At 44.0% G+C, this 11,133-nt stretch overlaps 1 protein-coding gene across 1 annotated transcript; it reads left to right on the top strand.

Annotated features, from left to right (window-relative positions):
- The first annotated feature begins 595 nt into the window (after positions 1-595).
- On the top strand, positions 596-10,771 carry wnt11 (wingless-type MMTV integration site family, member 11). The gene is made up of 6 exons (XM_005740378.1): positions 596-824; positions 2,311-2,506; positions 4,677-4,921; positions 6,775-7,052; positions 7,146-7,438; positions 9,767-10,771. Exons 2-6 carry the CDS (start codon positions 2,424-2,426, stop codon positions 9,939-9,941), a joined length of 1,074 nt encoding a protein of 357 aa, XP_005740435.1. The 5' UTR covers positions 596-824; positions 2,311-2,423; the 3' UTR covers positions 9,942-10,771.
- The last annotated feature ends 362 nt before the right edge of the window (positions 10,772-11,133 follow it).

The following is an 11,133-nucleotide window of genomic DNA, read 5'->3' as shown; positions in this document are numbered from 1 at the left end:
CTGCCATGCCCCTGTTGTATAGTTGGTGACTTGACTTTGATGCAAAGCATGAGACAAGTATAGAAAATAAAAGTGTCCACACACCAGTTTGACACAGTTTTTGAATTTCTTTCTATTTTTAACCACATTTAATATAATAAATAAGTCATAATAAAATACTTTATTACTTTAAAACATGAGAACAGAGCAGGATTGTGGCATGAGAATAAGAATCCACAAACAATCCGTTCATATGAAGTCTAATATTTGAGGTGAGAATATTTCCGCGGGTCTTGATGAGCAGCCACAGGCTGTGTTTAAAAAGCTTCAGGAATACCGGGATGTCGCGGGAGCATGACAAGCCTGAGACACTGTAAATGCTTTTAAAATAAGATCAGCGCGTGGACCATTCATCATCAGTGACACGCTGTAAGTCAGTCCAGCTCCCTGTTCCGGAGCACTTTCAGTCCAGCAACATTTCCCAGTAGCCCTGCATGCTCGGCTCTGGACTGCTTTCTTATGCTAATGCAGGTCTGACATCAGCAGTGAGATCAAAGTGGGGCAGGGGTACTTTAGAGCTGAGTCTGCCCTCATTCAGGCTCACTCACTCATTCTCCTCTAGCCCAACCTTGCTCTGTCCCGCTCGCACTCACTGACCGACACGGCTGTGGTACACACCATGCGTACCTGCCCGGAGCTATTCTGCCACCCCGTGCTGGATTTTACTAAAGCGTCTGGCTGACTGCGACACGGACAGCTCTGTTGAAAGGATACTGAGACTGGGACTGGACTTTTCTCCGCTTCTGTTGATTTATTGAACGGGAAAGCCGAGATCGACGGCAAAGGTGAGCCCCAGTTTGTCTGCAGAAAAAGCCCCACGGGCTGTCTGAGAACTCAGTGCGTAAAAGTTTAGGATAGAAATAGAGGGAGGGAGTTTTTGCTGGGAAAAAACGGCAGGAGGAATTTTTACTAAAAATATATGAAGACTATTGAACCCTGTTACTTTGGTTTGCTGGCACAGATTAAAATTTAAATTTAGTGTTTAAAATATCAAAACGTCGACATCAGCGTGCGTCGTGAGATTTGACTAACAGCGTTACAGACTGATGATAAGATGACATTAGATTTAATTACATTAAAATATGATTGTTTTGCATTGAGTGTTAGTAGCCAAGCTTTAGAGGCCACAGTCGTTCGAGGGGGAAAAGAAGGACTAAATAATCCACGATGCGCCCTGGCTCGCTTAGCCTATCTCGGCGTGATGAGGGGCTCACGTCTGATAGGCTTGTGTGTGTGTGTGTGTGTGTGTGTGTGTGTGTGTGAGAGAGAGAGAGAGTAAAAAAAAAGGTTATCAGTCGTCATCTTTTAGAGAGAAACACGAGCTGCCCCTTAGACCGCTTTAACCAGCAGGGCCCGCAGAAGTAAATCTGGACAGAGGGAGTTACGCATTTGACGCCAAACTGCAAACAAGGGCCGACGCTGTTCTGGAAACTCTTTTTATTCGATTTAAAAAAAAATCTTAGAGCATAAAGTAGGCGTTTGAAAGGTTATTAGTCACACCGCCAATTAATATGTGTAATTTTGAAGGGGCCAGTGAGCGGCGAGGAGCGGAACTGTGCCTTCACAGAGCGCCGTTTATCAGCCGTTTATTACCTGCAGCGATAACGCGCTCACTTTAAGCTGCCTTCAAAGAGCTTTCAAATCAGCGGGCAGATAAACGCCTGTGACGCGCTCCCTGTCCGCTGGCCCTCCATCTCTGCCTTGATCCTCGCTGGTGTTCTCCTAATGCCAGTCTAAATTGTTGAGATTTTTCCGCAATTTTTACAGCCGAAGAGAGCAAAAAAACTAAAAAATCTTAAATATAAAAACTAAAAATATTACTTTCTCCAGAGCGTTTAATTAAAGGTTCTCCTTCTGCCTCGAAGCTAAAAAAAATATCTCCCTAAACATCACATCAGGAATGATCCTGCGCTTTGTGGTTAGTATCAATGATTAACTGTCTTTTCCAGGTTTTTCCAAAATAACCAAAAGTAGGCAAGAAATAATTTTGACTTCTTTAGTTTCTAGTGTGTGTATCTGCATATTTAAGCTGAATGGATTTTCTCTGTCCTGTCCTTGAGTGCTTGCATTGATGCCAAACTGTTTTCTTAAGAAGCGCAGGCTTACTCATTTCCATTTTGTCTGTCTTTGGTATTGTGCGTGTGATCATTGCTTCAAAACTCAAACACTCAGTGTTTTCATCTCCCTCTTCACAAAAAGTCTGGAAATGCTTCAGCTTGGCGCATCACGGCAGCTCTAAGTCACTGATGTTTTCTTTGTGGTTTATCACAGGGTTTAGAAGAAGGGGCGTCGTGCCGTGAGCGCTGACCTTTGAGTCTGAGCCGAGAAGTTCATCGCGTCTTTTGTGTTTTGTGTCCTGCGTAAGCCGGAGCTACTGTCCAACCATGAGGGGCAGCTCTCATGTCCTGCCTCTTGGTGTGATCGCGGCTCTGATGCTGTCTCAGGTCTGCTCTGGCATCAAATGGCTGTAAGTATTCTGTCGTTTTGCCATTTTTACACAACGCTTTGCTTTCAAGGAGCGTCAAAACAGATGACATCATGAAGATACACCACACTGCTCTTTGCTGCATGTTTCATAGAGGGGAGGGCTCATGGCAGCTTTGAAATGGGCCCCAGCATTCCTGCACTGTTTCTGCTGGTGGGGAGCTCTGTCCATGTGTGGTGATGAGTGCTCCAGCGTATGAAACTATGCCAGCAACTATTTTGTGCTATTGATTGTAATGTGGCCTAAGTAAGAAAAAAGAAGAAAAGACTGCATGAATATTTCAGTTTTAATTTACCATCCACAGTATTCAAAGGCAGAGAGCAGGAAATAAAATCGGGCTGGCGAGGCCTCATGGTGGCGCAGACAGTGATGTCACTGCTTTCTGCGTGTTGTCCAGTTTTTTCCTCAAATCATAAAAAACAGCTCGCTGCAGAAAGACGCCGTGCAAGCTGAAAGAAAGGACCATTGCAACTACTTTCTGGTACATGCAAACAATAACTTCCCAACGAACAAGTCCACAAACATCCAGGTTTTATTTATGTTCGTCAATCTTACGAACCCTGGAAGGTTTTCTTCATCGTTTTCATGTCGCTTTGTGTGTTAACATTTTCCGTCTTTTTTTGGTGTTTGTCTTGTTTCTCTGACCTTCTGGGAAAAGTCTGTATTTAGCTGTAGCAAAAATATCTGTGACTTCCTATCAGAATGAAAAGTTGCAATGCTCATAGTGGGAGCGCTTGAGCAGATGTGCCAACGAGCGGTGGGATGGCACGCACCAAGTCCCAGTGAGAAGTCTTACAGTCTTCATAAGGACGGAGGTGCAATGCCAAACGGATGCGGCTGTAAACACCTGTGGGTGCCAAAAACTGATTTCCAATGTTTCTGTGTCATTTTTTTCTGTGTAATATCTTTACGTATGTTGGTAAATAGACTTGGTGAACAGGGTTTACAAAGGGGGCTTATATATAGAATTAAAACATTATCTGTGTTTCAAGTATCTTTATAACTCTGTGTTATTGTACTTACATTATAACCAATTCGGTCCTTTATCCCCACTTAAAATATTTTTACTGAACTATTGTAATATTTCCTCTTGGCCAACTTACTCTTACAAAATACATTTTTAATGTTAATGAGATTTTTTTAACTGCATAAATAAAGGTTATATAAAAGTCACTGCCAAAAACTGATAGCAGCTTCTACCTTGTTACACGAATGTTGTTTGTGGCTCAAGATAACTTTATATCATCCATGAGGGAAGCATTTGACATATGTTTCACATATTATAGCCCAACAAGTTACTTATAGCAGTTTAAATACGAGCAATCGGTTTTTGGCAAATACCAGAAATCAGTTTTTGGCAGACGATCACTTTTTGGCACAACATCGGCACAACACCAGGTTACTGCGAGCCCAGTGGAGTCACAGCTTTTCATGGGGCACAGAGCGGCGGCTCCTCGGCCTTCTAATGCAAAACAGGCCAGGGTGCAGGCTGCCCTGCTCGGTTCTCACAAACCAATCAGCAGTGTGCAAAGGGACAGATCCCACAGATCTAACCTGCTCCACCTGTGCTTCCTCTGTCACATTCATTCCCAGTAAATTGTTCAAATCAAATATGTGCTCCCTTTGATAGTGATTTATGTCAAACCGAGGCCACAGAGGGCAATGCTTCCTGCAGAAACACTCAGACGATAAGGGGATCTACAATTTTCTATCTGGCTTCTAGATTTTTTTGGCATATCCTCGAGGCCTCTCGTGCACTTTAACCAAAGACCAAGAACGTGTCACGTGTATTTTATGAATCTGCAGCTGACTTTCCTCTGGAATTCTCACCGTGATAAGATGGTTTTCTGCTGCAACGCATGCCAAAAACGTTTCCCTGCCCGGAGCGTTATCTGCTGCAGTTTTCCAATTGTTTGTTAACAGCCAACGTGTCTCACTGTGGGCTTGAATTGTGCCTGCGCAGGGAATTCAAATTGCTTACACACCATTCCAAATAAAACTCACGGCGTGCCTGCATTTCCACAAACGCGATAATTTAACAAGTCATAAAACAAGCCTTTGTTGCCGTCACCATGGCAATGAAAAGAATAAGTACTAAATAATGTGTGCTGACACAAAAGCTTTTGTTTCTGTTTCTTTCCACTCCACGCAGAGCGCTGTCTCATACTCCCGCATCATTACACATCAACCAGACCCAGCACTGTAAGCAACTGCCCGGCATGGTGTCCTCCCAAGCTCAGCTGTGTCGCAGCAACCTGGAACTCATGCAGACCATCATCCAAGCTGCTCGAGAAGTCAAGAAGACGTGTCAGAAGACTTTCGCTGACATGCGCTGGAACTGCTCCTCCATTGACATACCCATCGATGCCCCGAAGTACCGACCAGACCTCGACCGAGGTACGCTTTATAAACCGAACAGAAGAACGGGGCAGAAGGGGCTGTTCCCTTTAAAAACATGCTCCTCGTGTTTTATGTCCACGATTCTATATAGTTTGATACAGAGAGCCAAATCACAACAACAGTTGCCTCAAGCTGCTCTATGTTATAAGGTAAAGACCCCACGATAATACAGAGAAACCCCAACAATCAGGCCGTGCCGTATGAACAAGCACTTGGCGACAGTGGGAAGGAAAAACTCCCTTTTTAACAGGAGGAAGCGTCCGGGCTCGGGGGAGGTATACACATGTCTGCTGCATATGTGGTTCCTGTCTAAAAATAACCCCTGACACAGATTTTGGCCTTTTGTAAACAATTTCTAGTTTAAAGACTTTCTTTTACTGCCAGCAGTTGTTCCTGCAGAGCTGTACGTTCAACGATACATAAATTATGTCGCTATTTTTGAAATCTCCTAAAAAAAATTCATGCTGCACTATTGCTTACAGTGTGACTTTGTTGTTTTATTTTGCTAAAAGTATTTTTGAACCAGCAACAGGTGTGGATGGGATTGGATGGGGCGAGAGGGGTAGCCATGGCTGCCATTTGCCAAATGAACAGGAAATGGCTCATCTCTGTCTTTGATCTAACAGCCCACGCTCATACGTGATTTCTTCCCCTTATTTGCAATTGCCCCCCATCCTATAGCATGTGTGCTTCCCATGTGCGCACATCACCACCAATTACATCAGCGCTCACTCTGTGTTAGAGCATGACCACCGATGTTTGAGACAGAGAGAGATAGAGAGCTTGAACACAGACTGTAGAGAAGGTGGCCATGCAGAAGAAACCTGATGAGTCTTTGTTTTTTGTCTTGTTTAAAAGAATCATTTTACATATATAATCTTGCAACGATTATACGGAAAATTTGAGCGTTATATGTCTGTGTAAATAGACTTTAAGGTACTTTTTCTTGTGAGGTCCCACATAATGAGAGAAGACTCCACATTTTCATTGGCTATGCGCAAAAGAAAATCACAAGTCACCACAAAGTCAGAATGTATGCAGATTTCTGCATAAATGCGATGGCCACTACCACAGAGAAAATTAAATCCAGCTACAACAAAAACTACTGAGATGAGGGGAAGTGGGTGGAAGGCGATTCTCTGGTTTTATTTATTACTTTTTTCAGTTATTTTGAATTTCACAGGAGGATAGCACGGCACAGTACATGTGAAGCTCACATTATCACGAAGATATATCGAAATTTCAGACTCACCCTTAGATTTGGTGACACATTGCTCTACATAAGTATACTCTGCGCTCCACATTTAGTTTGTTGGGATATGGTGAGGAAGGAGCAGCTATCTCGGAGTTATTTACAAGAGATGGCAAAAATAGGACAAGAAGAAAACGGCAAAACACAGAGAGAAAAGTTAACAAGCAGTAAAGGCTTATAAACTCGTGGGAATCCCCCCAGCAGCCTGAGCTTTATAGCAGAATAACAAAATAATGGGTCAGGGTCACCTGACCCAGTATGTCCTATTAGCTTTACTAAAAGGAAAGCCTGAAGCACAGGCCTAAAACCTCGTGGTTACTTCTTTGATTATAGTATCGCTAAGTTTTATTACTTTCATTTTTCTTGTTTGTAAACTCTTGGAGAAGAAGAAGAAGCTGTCCGATGACATCGCACTAGTCTTTAGCCTGGTGACGATGATAGGGAGGGTAATCACTGGTTTCATACTAGCAAGGGTTACTGATTTCCAAACACTTGATTTGAGAGCAAAAGTTGTCTTTTGAACTGCTTTGAATGTCAGCGCTGCTATTTTACGTGGCATATTTTGCCTTTTCACCTTTGCTGTTTCTGTTTCCATCAGGAACAAGGGAAGCTGCGTTCGTCTACGCCCTGTCTGCGGCTACCATCAGCCACACCATAGCGCGGGCGTGCACCACTGGAGATCTGCGGCTTTGCTCGTGTGGTCCCGTCCCGGCTGAGATTCCAGAGCCCGGCTATCGCTGGGGCGGCTGTGGTGACAACCTGCACTACGGTTTGATTATGGGCTCCAAATTCTCTGATGCTCCCATGAAGATGAAGCGCTCAAGCTCTCACGCCAACAAACTGATGCACCTACACAACAGTGAAGTTGGCAGACAGGTACAGAGTAGAAGAGTGAAAAAAATGCAGACTCGTTTCCATATTTGCCTGTCCCGTATGTCGTGGTTTAACTCCCTCCATCTTCATGTCTAGGTACTGAGAGAGTCAGTAGTGATGAAGTGTAAGTGCCACGGTGTGTCTGGATCCTGCTCTATAAGGACCTGCTGGAAAGGACTGCAAGACCTTAGGGATATCGCCATGGACCTTAAGACCAAGTACCTGTCTGCCACCAAAGTGGTTCACCGGCCCATGGGGACACGTAAGCAGCTGGTGCCCAAAGACATTGACATCAGGCCGGTGAGGGACAATGAGCTCGTCTACCTGCAGAGCTCTCCGGACTTCTGCTCCAGGAATGAAAAACAGGGCTCTGTTGGAACGCAGGGCAGGTAAGACAGCCACGATGCACCAGTTTGTGCGTGCGTGTGTGTGTGTGTGTGGTTATTATAGCTCTCTGAGCATGAGTCAAATGAACACCACAGCTATGTAGCTGACAAAGAGGAAATGATCAGCTCTGAATGTCCGCTCATCCAGGATGTTGACTCAAGTGCTGTCCTGCTTGGTGGCAGTGTTTGATTTACAGGCTGGCTGATAACAAGTGCCTGCCCCTGAGAGAGCCTCGTCTGTGGTGTGTCTGAGCATGTGCCACTGAAAGGCCCACTGTGACTGGAGTCCTTGTCCCGCTATCTGAAATGAATACGAATGTGGTTATTCTTAGGGCCGAGGGCACTATAGCTGATATTGATTTGAGAGGGCCACACAAACAGGGAAATCTTTCATTGCGCCACACAGATAAAGATTTACTTTGACTGCTCACCTTCAGTATTTGACAGGGAGGGTGCTCCTTTGTTAGAAGTTAAAGGGAGAGGTTGGGCTAAGAGATGCCAGAATAATAAGACACACATAAGTTTATTTAATTTCTCTAGTGTATGTTGCTGGAGACCGTTCAGGTCCATTATTTCTTTGTGAATTACAGTACAAGAGGATAAAGTTCCTGCTGTAAAGCCCTGATCTTACACAGATTCACTTCAAGTCCTTTCAGAAGTGTCGTTTAAGCTAAACTGATAAAAGAACAACCATTGAATGCTTATAAAAACCTCTCAAAAAGACTTTTTGTTTTAAGGTTTTAAAATGTTTGTTGTTGCACAATTCTCCAGCAGATTTCAGGGTTTCAGGAGTGCCATGCCTCTCTTTTATGGTATGTGAGACGAGATGCGCACTGGTTTACAGGAACACATGTAGTTTTGTGGACTGGAATACTTCCATTATACCAGAATACAATCCTGGCTGTATGAGCTATGGAGGATATAAATATATAAATAAGACCACCAGACATGTGTGCACATATAGCATGTGACTAGCAAATCATGCGTCCTTCAGCCTGATGTCACTGCACAGATAAACATGGACATGCTTCATGTCAAGGACACTCACTGTGCTTGCTGCATCCTTTTGGCAGGCTGATAACTGCTGCAGCCTCACAGTCTGCAGCATTAGCGCTCCTGCAAAGTCACCAGACAGCTGTTTTGCTGTTGTTATTAATTTAAGTGTTGATCTGATGCTAACTGTTAAGCGTTCCTGTGTGGCTATTAATCATTTCTGTTAGTATGTAGGCAGATTTTTCCTGCTTCCCGGCTTCATAGTCGAGGAGCTGTTTTGTTCTTTATCGTTTTAGCTGCTTGACTTTAAGCGTTTTTGTGCTTGAGTCCTCATGGCTGCTCTGTGGTCAGGTATATATAATGAAAGAGCATTTAAAGGCACTTTTCTAGTCTTTGTGACCCTCAACATGATTTGCACTACAAGCCACATTTACTTGCATTCTTTATTTTATAGACTTTACTTACATCTAGGGCCAATTTCGAGTCACCTGACATGCATGTCTTTGGACTAAAGCAGCAGCAACGGTTTGCCAGTTTTTCTCTGAGACAATCTGGGACAGGCAAAGTTAATGTGAGCCGCACTCTGTAAAATAATGGATAAAGCGTGATCACCGGTGCAAAAGAGTCACGTCCCCAGAAAGAGGCTGGGCTTTTGTCTCAAATGACTTTAAACCAGCAGATGTGAAACCACAGAAGATACTTCTGACAAAACATAACTGTCCGGGGTGGCAGCTCCCACCGATGTCATAAACCTGTCTTGCATTCTCAATGACTCTTGTCCCTCTTCCTCCCCTTCTTTCACTCGCAGCGCAGCAGCCATTAGCTCGGTAGCTCTCTCACCCTGCTGGTCATTAACACTTTGCCATCATAAAACAAAGCAATAATGTGAAGAGGGCCAGATAAAGAGAGGGAGGGCAGGCCTGTGTACTCGGTGTGATTTATGGCGGGGCTATTCTCTGCTCATTCTAAAAGATGCCCCGGGCTTCTAAACGAGAGGCTCCAGAGCATCCACCGGCCAAAGACAAGGAAACAAAAAGAAAAAATGGAAGAAAAAGATGTTTGGGAGAAGGAGAGCGCAAAGGTTAAAGCGCAGAGTTCGGTCAAACCATTTTAAAGGACTATTGTTGACTCTCGACAGGCTGCGAGATTGTGCAAAACGTTTTAGAATGGAGCTGTTAGCTTAATTGTCTCGGGCAGGAACTGGAAATATTTTAGCTTTCACGGCTGATTGCTCGCTCCAAAATGCGCCTCCTTTGTCCTTGCCTCGGCTACAGAAATCAGCTATTGCAACGGAAAATTAAAGTCACAGTCTAACTGCATGTTTTTCATGTCTGTCAGGCAGTGCAACAAAACCTCGTCAGGCAGTGACAGCTGTGACCTGATGTGCTGCGGCCGTGGCTACAACGCGTACACAGAGAAGCTGGTGGAGCGTTGCCACTGCAAGTATCACTGGTGCTGCTACGTAACCTGCAAGATGTGCGAGCGCAACGTGGAGAGATACGTCTGCAAATGAGTCCACCAACCTGCCGGCCCGACCAGCAGCCAGCCGGCCGAGGCTTCCGATTAACCAAAGCACTAAAAATACAGAGAAGGCTTACTTCTGTCTTAAGCTTTAGCACGCGTCTCTCAGTGAGAAGCGGTCCCTTCTTGTGTCAGTGTCATTTTTGTTTCCCACCAAAATCCCCGAACTACCAACTGGGCTTCTGAGCTTTTGCGCTTCACAAACCTGGAGTGTGGAGACAGTGCCAGTCAGTTCATGCGAAGACCGCCGTCCTCCTGGGTAATTTCTTTCTCTTATTAATGATTATAAATCCCCCAAACAGGGCTCCTGGGTCTGAGTCTATTTCATTCTATCTCTAATAAAAAGAAACAATATTGGATTCGATGCTGGAGGAGAGAACGTCGCCTTCTCTCCCGACTAGACAAAGGCTTACGTTTGGCTTTAATCCACAGAAATCGAAGGGTTCCCGTGGATCCATCCTTTTTTTAGGTACTTTTCCAACTTTTTTCCTCTTCAGCAATGGACTATAGAGGAAGAAAAGCAACATAAAGGGAACTTGAGCATTTTTCATTCACGGAACATATCTGCAGTTGATGTTTTGGACTCACGGCATGTATCCCGTGTGGATCGTGACATGGATGCATCCCTGTGGATTGAGAGGACTTTCTGAAATGGTGCATTATCTCATTTTTGTCTGACATGCAGGCAATTCCAAATATATTCTATTTTTCAGAGCATATGAGCTGAACTCATGGATTTTTGTAAACCACTTTTGTGTGGATGTACATACTGTTATTTTGTATACTGAAATAAAGAAAGAAGTATTTATAAAATAATTAAATGATCTTCACTATCATCTTTACTTGGATACTGTATTTGTTTTTTCAAGACTCATTAGATAGAGTAATTATTTTACGCTGAGCAAATTTAGGTGTAGCTCACTTCAACTCCAAAAGGTCATAAAATGCCAGTTAACCACAAATCATATTGTGCAGTGATTGTAAATCAGCTCAGCTCAGTCAGTAATGAGTTGCAGAGTTCAACAGCCTATTGGGATCCCTCTCTGAATTACCCAAACCCTGGGAAACTGTTTGTTTGGACATTCCACCTCCTCACAAAGGCCATTGCAAAAGGATTTTTGTCACTCCTACCACAGCTTCAGCAGTCAAACACTCATCTGTCTGAGGCCCAGACCTCCAACGCG

The sequence above is a fragment of the Pundamilia nyererei genome, unplaced genomic scaffold (genome assembly GCF_000239375.1).
Source record: "Pundamilia nyererei isolate P.nyererei 1_Seehausen unplaced genomic scaffold, PunNye1.0 scaffold00099, whole genome shotgun sequence".
Lineage (NCBI taxonomy): Eukaryota > Metazoa > Chordata > Actinopteri > Cichliformes > Cichlidae > Pundamilia > Pundamilia nyererei.
The sequence above is the reverse complement of the archived record's forward strand: the minus strand, read 5'-3'. Positions and strand labels throughout refer to the sequence as shown.